Source organism: Mycetomoellerius zeteki, unplaced genomic scaffold (assembly GCF_001594055.1).
Source record: "Mycetomoellerius zeteki isolate Tzet28-1 unplaced genomic scaffold, Tzet1.0 scaffold290, whole genome shotgun sequence".
Lineage (NCBI taxonomy): Eukaryota > Metazoa > Arthropoda > Insecta > Hymenoptera > Formicidae > Mycetomoellerius > Mycetomoellerius zeteki.
The window spans coordinates 77865-94803 of record NW_017257272.1 but is presented as its reverse complement, the minus strand read 5'-3'; the positions used below and the strand labels follow the sequence as shown (position 1 = coordinate 94803).

Sequence of the window (16939 nt, the reverse complement as noted above, 5' to 3'; positions counted from 1 at the left end):
TATATATATATAATATATATACATATATAGTATCTTTATTAAAAAATATATTAGTCTATATAAGTGTCAGATACACTTTTCACGTGTTCTATAATTAAAATACCATAAAATTATTCAGGAGCATGAAATTATATATAAAAGTGATATTATTTATAGGGAAAATGGGTATATAATTACATAATATCAATAATAATTATTTTTATTGTTATCTTTTAAAATAAGTGTAATTGATTAAAATCGCAGTGACAATTGAGTGTTCTTCAATCTCTTCAGTAATGTTTTCGTCAATGTTTTCATCGTCACTGTTAATATAATTATAAAATTTTTAGTAACATAGGAATATATAAAAAAATAAAATTCAGTTATATTACATATCTTTCACCATTTTCTTTAAACATTACATTCTGTAATGTTATTTCTAGTGCAATGATGCCCTCTCTTTTTTTTTATAATTCGGGATAGGTAACAATTCGGGCAGCAGAATCAAAGCTTTTACACTTTCTGAAAAATAAAAAAGTGAGCAATAAATAAGAGAACAGAAATTAAGAAAGCAAAAACGTTCAGCAAAATTGAATAAATTAGTTTGATACTTGATCAAATTATTTATGATATATTGCAGACATTTTTTGTAGCTATAGAAATAATTTTTATCAAAATTATGGAGTTCAACTATATCAAGCGAACAAAATTTCTTTTCATTAAAAACATTGTAACTTTTAATTGCATGTTAATTTTTCGATAAAAATTTATTTCTTTTACTATTACATTTTAATGAATAATTGCACCTATTATCTTCAAGATCTTTGACAAATTTCAAGAGATGAAGTTTTGCTTCTTGACAATACTGCAAAATCTGCGATGCATAAAATGCAGAGAAGTTCCCAAAAATACGTCATTTTCTGATGTGGCGAATGCATCGCCACTGCCCCGGCTGTCATAGGAAAAACGGCAATTATAATAAAGACATTGGAATCCGCGAGAATATTATGTACAATATGTACATATTCAGTCTGAAGGCCTCTCAGCTGTTCGAGGAAGAAAAAAAGGTAAACACACGAGGTAGCTGACGAACACGCGAAATACGGTACAACGATCACCGAAAAATTAAAGCGACATAGAATTGTAAATGCAGCAACTGTGATGCATCGTGGGTATTTCTTGTTTAGCTGGACCGGATCCTCGAACGACTGGATGTCAGGCCGCGCGGAATTATCGGTTGTCTGAAGTAAATGCACGGTATAAAAGAGGAATAGAAAAGGAAGTCGCGTCGATTTAAAAGCTAGCAAACGAATCGAACTTTCTCGAAATAAACAAAGATTTCCCCAAGTCGGGTCACGCGATTGTTCGCGAGGCAACGGCCAAGGAGATTGTTACCGTCTCTCGACCCGTGTAAAACTCAAAGCGTGTATCACTGACAGTACATTGTACAATAAAGATTTAACTTTTTGGCTATCGAAGAAACACATTTTATCTGCTTATTAACCCGATCCGCACATTGACACGCTAAACTGGAAAGGTTGCAGAAAATTCTCTCGATATCTAATAAATAAGTAATATTAAAAATTTTACGGAGACAAATACGTATTATATTAAAAAAAACGAAATGCATTGAAATATTTACAAGTTCTCAAGATTGAAACCTTCAAATCTGGGATATTTTTTCAATATTGCTGCTATCGTCATCAGCTTATCAAAGTTTTTGATTTCAATAATACGACTAGCTCTTGTTTCATCTGTTAATTTCAGTACGAGTCCCTTATTTGTGTCATTAGGCATCCTCAGTGCCAGTTCAAAAATCTAAAAAATTCATAAATAATAAATGGAAAATTATAAAAGTATCAATTATTGTATATAATAAGAAATTTGCACCCAGTAGTATTTGACAAAAAGGTGCATTTTATATGTTCATCACTAAGTAAAAATCGAAAAAATTATTAATAATTAAGAAATTATAGTTTTTAAAATCTGTCTGTTTAAATGTAAAGAACAGTGTGACGCAAAAAATAAGGAAAGAGCAACTAAACATCCTATATTTAAATTCAATATTAATTTTTAAGAACAAGTAAATTTTAAATAAAATTTCAGCTATGTCAAAAAACTTGTAAACCTTATATTTATCTTCAATTTGAAATTCTCCTCATCTAGTAAAATTTCGTTTTCAGTTAATTTTCTTAACTTTATTTCGTTTTCCAGTTGCGCACTTCCTTCTCTTCTTTTTTCGTTGGACGGTAATTTATATCAGAAAGTCTTGAGTCGAAATTCAATGAATCCAGTGTTTGTATTTCGATCATAAAAGTGCTCCTGTGATTAAATAAATCAGTAATATTATAATTTATAATAATATTATAATTATTGAAACCATACGTGAACACAACCATTATATCGATTACGAAACTTTTCTCGGAGAGGATGTTTTGTAACCTAACTAACCATGAAGACATTTTTTTACTAAGTCTTGAAATTCCTAAGTACTTTATCTGTACAAGAGTACAAACATATTAAAAATTGAAGACATGAATTTCGATTACATTTTGTTGACTTTTTCAGTAGAAATTAATTTCTTTCATTATCCTAACTAAAATACCTATACGAAATACCTTGACCTCTATTCGTATCCTTTCAATTTCTATTTTACGTTGTACAAATGTATAAACAGGCTTACCTCTGGTAGATTCATTCCCGTTTGTCAAATACTTGACATTGTTCATACACTCAAAATAACTAAACACAGTCAATAAAATTGGCAATTAAAACTTTTGGCACTTGTACGAGAACGAGAACTGAGAAGAGAGCAGAAGAGAGGCGTTAGGCACGATTTGGCGGGATTTCTTTACTTTAAGTTGAAGTGAAGTTTAGAGCATTAACGATTTCACTTTAAAAATAAGAGTGAAACTCTTCACTTTTTGTCTTAGTGTGAATGAATTCACTCTATCTTAAAGTGAATACTTCCTCCACGTGGAGCGAACTGATCAGTAGCTCCAGGATTAGAATGAAAATTTCACTTCAAAAAATTTAGAGAGTAGAGTCAGAAACTATTTTATTATTTTACGTGGAAATTATACGTGATTATCAAATTCGAGCCGATAAAATAGCAAACACAGATGAATACAGCTCTTCTCACAGCAAAAATTAAAAGCTATGCGTAATGATATAGTATCATTATGCATATTGTAAATATTTCAATCTATTGCTGTTTAGAAAATTAATTAAAATTAGATAAATAAAATCAACTTTTTCAGGTAAAAGCAATGCATCTTTTATGTATTATAAGCTATGTATTCTATTTTTTTGCATATTTTTAATCACGTGCACCTCCATATTTACTGTTGATATTCTCTCGCATACTGCTATATCTTTATAAACAAAAGTACAGAGATATTCGGAGTCTCTTTTAAAATTTAATAACGTCATACGCGAGTTGACGTGATTGTTACAAAAGAAGAATCGCCTTTATAGATCAACTTGTGAAATTTTTCGATAGGGGTGTTTACCCTAAAATGTATTTATTGAACAAAAGGAGGAAAGAGGAGGGAGGGAGAGAGAGAGAGAGAGAGAGAGAGAGAGAGAGAGAGAGAGACATGATTGACTCTTAATAAATTTGAAGTTTATCACAAGAGGTGAATGTTCGGAAAACAGCCGGCGTTTGCCAAAGACTCAAAGTAAGTGAGGCCGCTTCTCTGAAGCGATCAAATCGACATGTAGGCGTGAATGTACATAAAATACTTTTCTACGAGAATCCTACGTCTATTCAAGTCGCAAAATAATTTTTGAAGGTCCCTTCTAGGGACATCGATCAATAGGCAATATCGCGAATAACATCTGCAAAACTGTAGGTATGTATAAAAAATACTCGATATAAGAGTAAATATGTAAATACATAAAAGTAAGATAACGGTTATTGTTATCTTATTGTTAATAACATCGAATAATAATTATAATATATATGATGATATTTTTAAATATGTTAATCAATACCTATATTACCGTTACTTGAGAAATATTTTTCGCAACGAGTTAAATCTAAGTAGAATTAATAGACATACAATAAAACTTGTTGATTTCTAAGATTCGTAAGATTCGAAACTTTCGTACGTAATATTGTACTTGTTACAATTACACTAGCAGAGTCAGTCCTTAAATCTGTTATACATAAACAATTAGTAAAGAATTTTATAAATTAAATTAGATTATATAAATATTTTAATCGTACAATCCGTGTAATTCTGTCATGAGGTAATTCTATTCGTAGAGAGAGAACGTAATATCATAAAATTTAATAAAATAGAAAATTCATTGTAAATTTAATCTAATTAAAAATTGCTATCACCTGTTAATCACTTATCGTAGATGAGTCAGCTAGGTAGCGCTTTTTGCGTTACATATAACAGGTTTGTTTCGTCAGGTCGAGAAGCTCTTGTACAGCTTGTACAGACTATAGAGTACAAGTATACTCCCGTTGGCATCCGAGACAGAAAAGGAGAGTAGTCTGACCACGCCTGACCGTCATGGGGGACCTTGAAGAATCATCACGCGCGTCCCTACCCCATATTAATGTGTATGTTCGCGCAACAAAGCTCCATTGGTTGTCGACATCCGCGACTGAAGGAAGAAACGGAAAAAGAAGAAATCGCGGCCTAGCGCACGTTCGTTTTCTGCTTGAGACAAGGCGACGCCCTCTTCGAAGGTGCGTTAAGAAAACGCAAAAGAGAGAAGGGAGGTGGAGGCCGAGGGATTGCTTGCTCCTATATAAGACGAGATATGTCGTATTTTCGAGTATTATCGTACTGACTACAAGCCAGACATATACGAGCTTCAAGATGTTCAAACTGGTAAGTCAATTAAGATTTCAGCGAGATTTATATCTATATAGTGTATCCGTTTGTATATACATATTTGGCGATGTCTGTTTCTCTATCGAGAAGATCGTTATAACTTTAGTTGGGCTGGAATCAAACTACGCATTGAAAATTGAGATTCAAGAGTAAAGATCGAAATTTGACCAATGAGGACAAAGGGATTTTAGCTTCTATTGTTTTGATTGGTCAAATTTCAATCTTTCAATCTTCAATCTCAATCTTCAATGTATAGTCTGATTCCGGCTTTATACATGCTATACATATTACACTGCAGGGTGTATCATGTTTAGTTTCAAGTCTTATAATATCTAATTGTATCTAGTGTCTCAAGAATTAATGATAAGTAAGAGTCTGGCCAATATTGTTCTATTTTTAATTGAACATGAATTCCTACCTCCTGATGAAAAATGGAGGAATTAATTAGATAATGACTGCAATGAACACGTGAAAAAATTGAAAAGCAGATATGTGAAACGCGTTAGTGCACTCGTGTTTGTGTATGTTTACACACATACTCGTATTTGTTATTTTCTATCGATTACTAGAACATTGGCCGGACTACTACTTCCTACTAGGAAAATTACTTGCATCATCGACTCATATTTTCTTATTCGCATCATATTATTCTTCGAAATATATACGTGAATTTTTCCACGAAAAACTCGATTTACTGCATAAATATAGAATTCATACATTTTTTTAATACTCATTTAATACGAACAATTGTTGCTTTATACATTTGTAATTTTCACGAAACTATTGCAAATTCATTTCCATTTCCGAGAAAGATACGCATCGCGAAAGAATTCTAACACGCCGTTGAAAGTCGTTGAGGAACATTAACTGTTGTTCTATTTGTTTATTTTATTATTTATAAATTCCTGGAGAAAAACGAATAAATTTAACAATTCTAAGATAAAGGCCTCTTTCACCAATTTCTGGTTAAGTTAATCGATGATCAACTCGCAAAAGTGCAGTTTAAGGTATCAGAACATCTCTTCTCTTTTCCTCTTCTGTGATTAATTCTCACGTTGGTAATCGTGATGATTGAAGTTAACCATCAATTAGCGTTAATCGAGGTTGGTAAAAGAGGCCCTAAGAGTTATTAAAAATTGAATAACAAAGGTATGTTTTATCCTGTTGAGATGGTAATCTGAGGATTGCTTTCATTTCCTGAGAGAGAGAGAGAGAGAGAGAGAGAGAGAGAGTCGGTTAATGTAATGCGTAAGAGAGAGTACTTGACCATTATTATTACCATTCAGGCATTGACACAATGTGTCAATGTTACCACTTGCAATATCGTAATGTTACTTATATGTACATTGAATGTCATTGTTACAGTTGTGTTTGTTGGCCTTTTTGGCATTCGCCGCGGCTGCGCCGGCACCCGTACCCGCGCCCGCGCCAGCACCGGCACCTGGGGCGATTATCGGAGCTCCGCTTGTGACATCCTACAGTGCTCCCATCGTTTCCGCACCGTTAGCTTACAGCGCATACAGCCTACCGACTTATAGCGCGTACTCGGCATACCCGGCCTTACCGTATGCGTATAAGAGTTACGCGACTGGCCTAATTGTCTAAACACCGGAGGACCAGGCATTCATCAAGAGACTATAAGGACCAATCAATTTCCATCGACACACTTCACAAATTGATCAATGATCAACGTCTACGAAATCTTTTCCAAAAATCAACCACGGATTTGTGTTTTTCCGCGGTTCATTCTCTTCATCCCTTTCTCATTCGTTTGAATAACTCCGCACTTACATTTCATTAGACCCAGAATCAATAAAACTGCTTAAAAGCAATTGTACAAATGTTTTTTACTCGATTTTTACACATCCCACCCCTACAATTAACTTAGATATTGTATAAAAAAAATCATTTTACGTCCACAACAAATCGAAATCCACATTGGATTCGAGATACATTTATTTATATATCAAAGAATCTTTGAATCTAGATATATTATAATAGATATACATATGTATATATTATACGTAGGCTATTTCAAAAATATCAAAATTATTTCAAGAATATATCCTTCTTTGATAAATTCTCTGAATAAAATAAAATATTTTTAATTTTTAAGACGTAATGTGCGCGAAATATAAGAAAATTACATGATGTACTCTTTCATTCAATCATACGCGTATTGAGATTATAGAGTTTGAAAAGTACCTACAATGCGAATTGACGCAATGCCATGCCTTCAAATACATAGTATGCACAATGCATACGTATCTCGATAAAGAATCATCAATGACGTACAAACGAACACATCATTACAGACATGTTAAATGTAGGTATATCAATGTGTTATTTTGAGAAATCCTTTGAGATGCCTCCTGGCGTGGGATGGAGTTGGACAGATTCGAATAAATCTGTCAAGTCTTCTCGAGGGTAACTTGCACAGAGATAAATACGGGGACATAAATACGGGGAAATAAATTAATAAATCGGGCTGAAAATTTTATTTATATTTTAAAAGATGTAATTAAAATGTGTATATTAATTAATAGATTCGTAAAGAATGATAACATAACATTGAAAATTAAAACATAAAAACTTTAATAATTTGTTTTTCTCTATAATTTCATCTAACTAAATATCACTACCTATAAAATTATACAATTTATATATTACAAGATTTTTACACACACACATATAATAATAAGTAATTATTCAATCTCACGTAAATTAATCAATTTAGAGAAAAGATTAATGAAAAAGGCGATTAAGCGATGTTATAATTCTTCGTGAATATTGTAACTGTTGTGAAACGAAGTCATCCTTAGCGCGAATATACGCCTGTCCTTTCTCGTTAGTAGTAATCCGTTGCAAAAAGGCTGTTACGTGTCATGTTATTACGTTATAAATCTGATTACATAAGGATCATGCGTATAGGAGTAGTCACAACTCGAATAATCACTTCATTCATATTGTTCAACGAGCGTTCCTCAGGACCAACTGGCATGTGCAACGCATAAAGCTAATTAATAAAATTAATTACATCAAAATCATCAAAATTATGTATAATGATTTATATATTTACCTTAAACGACCTTCTATGATCACATGTTATAGTGTGGGGCACTAATGTACTGTACAATCGAACTGTACACTGGATACAAGAAATGAAAGATTATCACACATCATTAATCACTATTCTAATTATTATACTGTAATAACATCGTTCATGTTTCCCCCGCGTGTTCGCAATTCCCCTACTCTTCTCTTTGTAATGTAAGGTTTAGATTATACATATTATATACAGGGTGGAGAAAAAGGTTGTGGCATAACTTTGCAGGATGGTACTACAGGTCAAGGTGAACATAAAAGGTCCTATGAACATAGGTCCGGAAGTGCCTTATTTTCGAAATACGCGCCATACAAAAATAAAATCTGTGTTGGTCGATTAGGACATCGTCTGTTCGGAAAACGTGTCTGGTACATACGGCGAGCCTCTACGCAGTTACCACGGGCCTCTCCGTACAACAAATGCATGTCTGCATACTCCGCATTACTAAACATCTTTACAAGATGCGATTAACTGTTTTACACCACTTATCGGAAAACGTTCTGCGCTTTCGAATAAGTACCTTTCGCATATTGTTTACACCAAGGCACACGCCTGACCTTTGTTTACAATATCTCACGTTGAGCACCTCTTGTAAAAGTCACTCGTTCCAAATAAACCTGTTGATCTCACCAACACAGATTTTATTTTTGTATGGCGCGTATTTCGAAAATAAGGCACTTCCGGTCCTATGTTCATAGGACCTTTTATGTTCACCTTGACCTGTAGTACCATCCTGCAAAGTTATGCCACAACCTTTTTCTCCACCCTGTATATGTCGCATATATTGATAAATGCGATTAAAATTAATCGCATTTTGAATTAAATAAATTTAAACTGTAGAATTAAAATAAACTATAGAAACTACATATAAATTTAGGCTATTTTTCTTATAAACGTTATCACGTATGCTGCTTATTGTCATTTTGTTAACGTAAAAAAAGAGATCATTTGTTTATGCCAAGTTGAAACATCTGAGACTTTTGTTATTTTTTAATACTTATATATATATGTGCGTGTGCGTGCGTGCGTGCGTGCGTGCGTGTGTGTGTGTGTGTGTGTGTGTGTAATATACCAAATCGATGTCACACGCATCGGCAAGGAGATATGCTGAGCATTACGTAACAAAGCGGAGTGTTTTAATAACCGGCTTTTATAATAAAGCAACGGCCCAGTGTATCCAATTAACGACAAAGTGTGTTTCGTTATTGCGACTTAGCAACCATGCAGAAGAAAAATTTGATATGGCAACCGACAAAATCTATTAAAACGAAAGTTTACATGTAAACATAAAAATTTTTCGTTTTTGTTTTCAAAAATGCAATATTACACAATAGCATAAATTGTTGTGAATTATTTAAAAACAAGACACAACAATAAATTACGTATATTTGTTATTCTTATAGATACATAAATATACTGCACATATAGTAGAATCTATTATATTTGCGTTTTGTTACGTGTGTTGTTTTAATTAATCCAATGTATAATACGCATAATTGTGCAGGTAACCCTACGTGCTATTCCTGGAACATAAATACTTTATGTAATTTCACGTCATCGCTATTGAAAGCTCTCGAATCAAGAAGATTTGAGTCATATATAACAATACATATATTACGTTATCGCACTATTACATCAGTATAAACATAAAAACAGCCACATGACAAATATAGCTGTTTGTTATTCATAAAATGTACTTTATTATAACAAAATTATAAAAGATAGTGGCTTTCTCCACTAATTGTAAGTAAAAAGTAATGAAGGAGCATGTAAGCCAAACGTAAGTGATGTGCAAGTATCTATTCAATAATTTATGTATGTATATACATGAAACAATTGATGTTTCGACCTTAAATTAGATCACCGTCAGTATTGTTATTGAAATAGCAATGTAACAAATGTTCGTTAACATATTCAAACAATATTTAAGATAAATCAATCGCATGTAGGGGAAAGTGGGGGAATTGTGTGCATTCTGTTTGGTACTTTTCCAATGGATGAAGACATCACTGTGGTGAAATTTTTACGCAGGAGGTCGTCCTCTTAAGATACAACTACAAAAGATACGACGTAAATACGTTGCTAACCAGAGAAATACAAAAAAGTGAAATCACATCTTTTCTTGTTATTTTAGCATTCAGAAAATAAGGTGGTAAGTTCGTATTTTTAATTTGTTTGTTTAAAGTTGCATACGTTATTAAAGTATATTATTATGTGCGTCTTTTGAGCTGTTATTTATTAAGTTTGAAGAAATGTTGAAGTAATCGTATTTTATTATATATCGAGTCAGGTCGCGGCGGGCAACTCTGTGCGCAAGCGTTTTGAAGTGCGCACAATTACCCATCTTCCATATACTATATGACTAGCACTAATTTTTTCGTTTTTTCTTTGCATTATTATTTTATTTTGCCATTTTATTTTACCAAAGCCTATATGTATTATTATTATATTAGTTTTCAAATAAGAATTAAGATCCGACCGTGTAAATGTACAACATACATATGTACGTTTGAGAGCGCCAAAAGCGGTCAAAGTTAGATGTTATGAATATAATATATATTCTTAATTTTTAAAATTTTTAATTACCTCAGATGTGACTGTGCGTCGAAACATTCGGACATTTTAACCACAATCGATCTGAGACAGATGAGAGAAAAATATAAAACTAATATACAACATACATACGTTTGAGAGCGCCAATATAAATTTTATATTGCAATATAATAAATATATTTTCTGATTTCTTTGTCAACATTCCATAATTCATTCATTTCCTACGACTTTTGCTTTGCGCATAATTACCCGACGCGCGAGAAATTTTTTCGCTTTTCCGTTTTTTCTTTTTTGCCAAATATAACCTTATTGAATGAAAATCTGTTCGATATGAGGATACGTAATGGTAGAAAAATGTTTATATAGTTTCTATTTCCATACTTATATCGCTTTGAACTTGGAAAATCATTCCAGGACAATAAATTTCCCTTAGGTGCGCACAATTCACCCACTTTCCCCTAATAAATTATATTAACGCATAAAATTACAATAGATTTTTTAACTTCGTTTTTCAAATTGAAATTAAACTCCTAAAAACTGATTAATATAACGTTATACGTGGAAAGCTTTGCATTGTCAGTGGAGTGATACCCAGGGATTTCCAATCAACTTCTCTCACAGCGTCATACAAGAAATAGTTTTTTCCCAAGTAGACTGCAGACCATTGAATTTTAAGATTAATGTTTAATTACTGTGTGCAGTAATTACGATTACACTGTTTATAATTAATAACAAGAAAGCAAAATACATTAAATTACTAATCAAGAGACACGGTACTTACAATTAGTGTGTCTCGGCGCTACGACAAGCGCAACGACATCATAGCGCAAGACAGACCGTGTTATTACCTTTTACTTTATGCAATCGAGTTGGGGGGAACCGAGATTATCGGATCTGAATAACGACTGAACCGATCGAATTTTATGTATGCTCCATCGATAGCTTCCACTCGGTTGTATAATAAAAATTGTGCTTTTTTGGACTTGCCATCTAGTTGATTAATTAATTAATAGCAATAAGGAAGTTAGCTGGAGTTAATCGCTACTTTTCGAGAGAAACAGAACAGCTTATAAGAAAGAAAGTGACACAGTCGAGCTTTGTGCCGTAAGCCGTAAAGCCTATTTACACATTTGCAACTGGCATTGTTATGCAGCATTGCGTAATCAGTCGAGTTTTTGTCTTATGCTCAGTTATGTAAGTCATCGACAATAATACTGGTCTTTGTTACGTGAGTGCCAGCAGACGTCATCGTCAAGCACAATCACATATTATGCCGAATAGTGATAGTAGACATGCGAAAAATATTGGAGATGAATTGCATTTGTATGATTTACATGCACACACATTGACAGAACATCGTGTTCTATATTTTATCATTTATTTTATTTCCTAAAAATAATATTGTCTATATACATATTTTTAGGAAATAAAATAAATGATAAAATATAGAACGCAATGTCCTGTCAATGTGTGTACATGTAAATTATATAATACAAATGCAATTCATCTCCAATATTTCTCGCATGTCTACTGTACAAAACATTGTACTATACAATACTGATACGTTAATTCACGTGACAAGTTCGTTTAATTCATTCTTTATAAGATCTTACAATACATTTTTTCATTTAGTTGTTATTGTTGTTAGTATTGTGTGGTATTAATTCTTGAAATAACATTTATGAATAGATTTAGTAATTTTATCTCAATATAGTGATATAAACGTATATGTAGAGTGATTGTGCGTGCGTGCGTGCGTGCGTGCGTGCGTATGTGCGTGTGTGGATACACGTACATTTAATTGATGTACTTTATAATACAAATATCCTTTCTCTTATTTATGACTTTGTATCGCGGCACGTGATCAAACGTCAACGATCGCATTTGAGGAAAAATAACAGCTATTTAGTAAAGAATTAGAATCTATAAATTTTTTTTTTTTTTTTTTTAAGTCACGTTGCATTTACATGTCATATAAAGTGCAACTTCCAGAGGTATAACTTCATAACAATCATATTTCTTAGAATTACTTAGATCAAATTTAAATATGAAAATTCAAATACATTTTATATGTATATGAAAAAATTTTATTTTACGTTTTCAACTTATTTTTTCATATAGAATCACTCTCTTTTCATCCATGATTTCCGGAACATTCTCTATAAGTACTCTGTATATAAGTATTATGTATTATTATTGTCTAATAAACGTGTATCATATATACATACATATGTATATTAGCGTACATTTTTGTCATTGAACTTTTTTTTACTATTCTAGTATTATTAACAGAGTTGATAAATAGTAGGCAAACGTTCTTTATCGCATTATTGACTCTATTCTACGTAAAGGTGTTCGTAGCAGAAACGGGCAGAAAGTATCAATTTATAATGGTTTATATGTATATACTGCGCGTTTATATGTATACACGTTTCTATCCACATGAATTAAATTTATTCAATATCAGAATATCAGCCAGTTGATTAAGCGCAATTTAGATATCGAGCTGATGAGCAGTTAGTATTACATTTTGAATGTTATGTGTGGCTATGTGCCTTCGAAATAACGTTAAAATAATCCGTTTCTTTCCATTTCTACACGTATAATTATACATTATTATAGTTATTTTTGTGATATATAAATAAACTAGAATACTACTAAAATTTCTTGTTGATCTATTTAATATATACACATACATATGATTTTCTATATCTCAGTTTACAAATTCTATATCTAGCATTTAAGATTTTAGATAATAAATTGTCCTAGGACAAAATAAATATTTAGATATACATATATGTAGAATGTAATCATAGAATGTAAAAATAAATTTGTACACACACACACACACACACACAAACACGCGCGCGCGCGCGCGCGCACACACGTATATCTCTTTTATTGTTATCTGATCATCAAATGATCATCAAAATTAATTTTTTACTATTCCTTTAATGCAGATAATGTAGGTGTTTTTGGTTGGGGATCAAATACCAAGTGCTACCTGATAGGCACTGCACGTATTGATTTTCAATTCACAAAAATACATTTTCTTTAAGTGTGTACATCCACCCCTTAACATCGATCGGTAAGTTTAGTGACCGAAGTATAATTAGTTTTCAAGATCTGTGCTGTAGAGAAAGAAAGAGAAAAAGAGAGACGAAGAAGGGGGGAGAGGGGGGGAAATTGGTCGGAAAGAGAATGAGAAGAAGAGAATGCAGCGTTCCCAGAGTATCAAATTAAAAACATATTTTTAGATATTCGGTTACGGAACCATCGTTATCTGATTGCTATGATTGTATCCGATGTATAATCGGAACCTTGCTATGAAATATTAAAAATTGCGCGATCGTATGCGATGTAATTATAGTGAATAATCAATAATACCACCAAAAGAGTGTCAATTGATGACTTATAAGATACAAAACGAAAAGAAAGAGTTTATAATAATATATTTAGCCTTTCATGGTCACACTTCTAAAAAGTCACGGTTACTCAAGCGATGGTTACTCTGGATTAAAATGACCCGACCCATCTTTAAAATGTTACCAAATCGACAGTATAAGTTGCGATGGTTTAAAAAAAAGTACGGTATATAATTTCATCCTTTAAGAAAATGGACCAGCGGCGTTTTTGTGAAAAATTTAATTTTAACACTAAAAAAAATCGTAAACATGTATTAGAATTTAGCGTGAAAGTTACATATACATCGTCTTTCACGTTAAATTCTAATATTTACGATTAAATTCTACATGTTTACGATTTTTTTTTAGTGTTAAAATTGAAATTAAATTTTTCACAAAATACTCGGGTTATTTTGACTCAGTATGGCCATAAAGGGTTAATAATGAATTAATGCTGTATATAATACAATTTCAAATTTAATCGAGAGAGAAAATATTAGATATATTATTATTGCGCTTCTTTTCAGTCGTTTTGATAATATACATCTAAAGCTGCTAAATAAAAGATTAATTTCAGGTAAAATAATTAAATTAATTATTTTTTTAAACGTCACGTATTACCTATGTATTTCTCTTGTGTAATACGTAAAATGAAGTATGTATAATGTTATATTTATTTTTCAAAATTAAGCTGATTTGGTCATTAACAAGATGAAATGTAATCGTGAAAAATCAGATATATCTCGAACAATGTGTTTATTGTTACTGTCCTTTTTTAGATTGTAGATGTTTTCTTTCCGAAATTTCAAAACAAAAAACTAAACTTCCGTCGTGTCTTGTTTGTATTTCTATTATCGCTGTGCAAATACTGCAAATTTCCATTACCGCTCTGCATGGTTCTACATAGCTTTTTCCTTAACCCCCTCGACATCCTCGGCTCGGCACCATACGGCACCATGGATTCTCACGTGGACGGCGCGGCGTGGCGCGGCACGGGGAGGCGCGGCGCGGCGACGCGGCGACGCGGCGACGGCGCGGGCGGGGCATGCGCGTATTCCTGCGTTCACCTGCGAGGGTATAAAAGATCGCGTGTCGAGCGCATCGGACTCAGTTTAATCTCGTGAGTAAGATATAATCATCTTGGCCAGGAGAAGTACCGATCGAATTATCGATCGATCAAAAAAGATAAATATATACCGTAATTGTGCTGTAATAGCGGCGGAAATATAGTTTGGAATTGCGAAAAATATTCGAGTCGAACAAGTGTTTTTCTGTGTACGAAATCTATCTTGATCTCGACTTCGAGGCCCACTTCCACAGTCCTATTCTGAACATCTATTCTGATATAAACAGTCTATCTGTATAGTCCTTTAGATACCTCATTGTTTTATGTAGAAACGTATGATTTCAAGCGACACACGAGTCAAATGTCAAACGACATGGAGGATTCTGTGCAAGTGACCGATTTGAGCGATCACCGACAGCATCATCATCGATATCATCATCATCATCATTATCATCATTATCATCATCATCATCATCATCATCATCGAGGTAGAACGCCCGTGGGTGAGATTGGTGACGACGAGTGCAGCACCGACAGTGGCTGCAGCAGCGGCGGAAGTACCGGAAGCGGCGAACGTCTATCGCGACGCGGTAGCGGTGAACGTTTGTGCAGATCCAGTAGGTCTCCGAGAACGCCGTGCTATCCAGAGCGGCTGCGAGGACGAACGACACGATCGCAGGAGCGGCTTAGCACTAGCGTGCAGAGATCGTCGGAGCGCACTTGGAGCCCTCCCGAAGACGTCAGGAGTCTACCTCGTGGTGGTATCTCACCCTCATCGTATTCCTCCAGTCCTTCGGATGCTCACAGCAGCAGCGATAGCGACTCCCTTAAGAGGCCCTCCACAGCGGAGACTCTACGACGGGCCTTTCAGAGTCTCAAGATTACCTCATCCAAATGGGATAACAACAACAAGGAGAAGAAGCACGCGAAGAAGAGCCCGAAGAGGATTTTGCGTAGCCCGGTGCCCTATATATATGTCCGAGGACCATCCGGTCTACCCACTCAAAGGATTCCCCGAAACTCCGGTTTTCAGCAGCAAACTATACAGCCGTGCTCCTGCCAAGATCTGTAATCGATTAATATCGGTCCTACCGGTAGATATCGATTGCATACATCGCTGGGCGAATTTGAAGACATCAGGAATGTTGCAAGGAATATCAGGGGGAATAGCGCAGGACCAAGATACTCTGTCAGAGAGGAAACTAAAAAGTTATATATGTGGATAAAATGCGCAATCAAACGTCGCCTTTTGATCGTCCTGTTCGCGATAACGTATTTCGTTACATAGTCTCATCGACGACGTTATCATTACAAATTTCGAATTCGCGCGTTAATCAGGTATATCCGTAATTCCTAAACTTTTTCTCATTTTGTTTTTCCTTTTTCTCACTCGATCTTCTTATTCGATTATATTTCACGTACGACTCGCTCGACTGTCATGACATTTCTTGAGATAGACACAAGATTCTTCTCTTTTAAGTAGTATAAGTCAAGCGTAACGTCGACTCAACGTGAATTCGCTCGAATCAGCGAAACGAATGATAAGAAAGGCAAAAGAAAGACACTTAATAACATATAAAGAGAGATGACGTTAAATTAAATATATGCACAATTATTATATTAGCTGCAGATGATCCTTAATACCGGACACGGAAATTATTTGCGTATTAAATTACGAAATAGTAGTACTACTAAACGAAAAAAAGAATATATATATATATATGTTCGATCTTATTATCTTCCAGCATATTATTACTTTTGAATTAGGATATGCAGGGAGAGTAAGATAAACTTTTGTGTATTTAGGATCGACTGTATGATAATTTCTAATTCCTCTCTTTTACAACATCTTTTTACTAAAAACTTTGCCATATATAGAGTGTTTATTAAAGCCAAAATACTTATCACGATATATGCACATGTAGAACTACAGTGATTCAACACTTTTCTCTAGTCTGACTAATATTCTTTAATTACA

The 16939-nt window shown here is 33.6% G+C and overlaps 2 protein-coding genes across 2 annotated transcripts; both read left to right on the top strand.

Annotated features, from left to right (window-relative positions):
• The first annotated feature begins 4817 nt into the window (after nucleotides 1–4817).
• LOC108724311 (neuropeptide-like 3) lies at nucleotides 4818–6437 on the top strand. The gene is made up of 2 exons (XM_018450628.1): nucleotides 4818–4829; nucleotides 6198–6437. The coding sequence occupies exons 1-2, from the start codon at nucleotides 4818–4820 to the stop codon at nucleotides 6435–6437; spliced, it is 252 nt and encodes an 83-aa protein (XP_018306130.1).
• An 8591-nt stretch (nucleotides 6438–15028) lies between these two features.
• LOC108724315 (SKI/DACH domain-containing protein 1) lies at nucleotides 15029–16133 on the top strand. The gene has a single exon (XM_018450633.1). It carries the CDS (start codon nucleotides 15323–15325, stop codon nucleotides 16031–16033), a length of 711 nt encoding a protein of 236 aa, XP_018306135.1. The 5' UTR covers nucleotides 15029–15322; the 3' UTR covers nucleotides 16034–16133.
• Nucleotides 16134–16939: the final 806 nt, after the last annotated feature.

Coding starts and splice junctions, on each gene's coding strand:
- LOC108724315 (XM_018450633.1), top strand. CDS start 15,323: ATGTCAAACGACATGGAGGATTCTGTGCAAGTGACCGATTTGAGCGAT.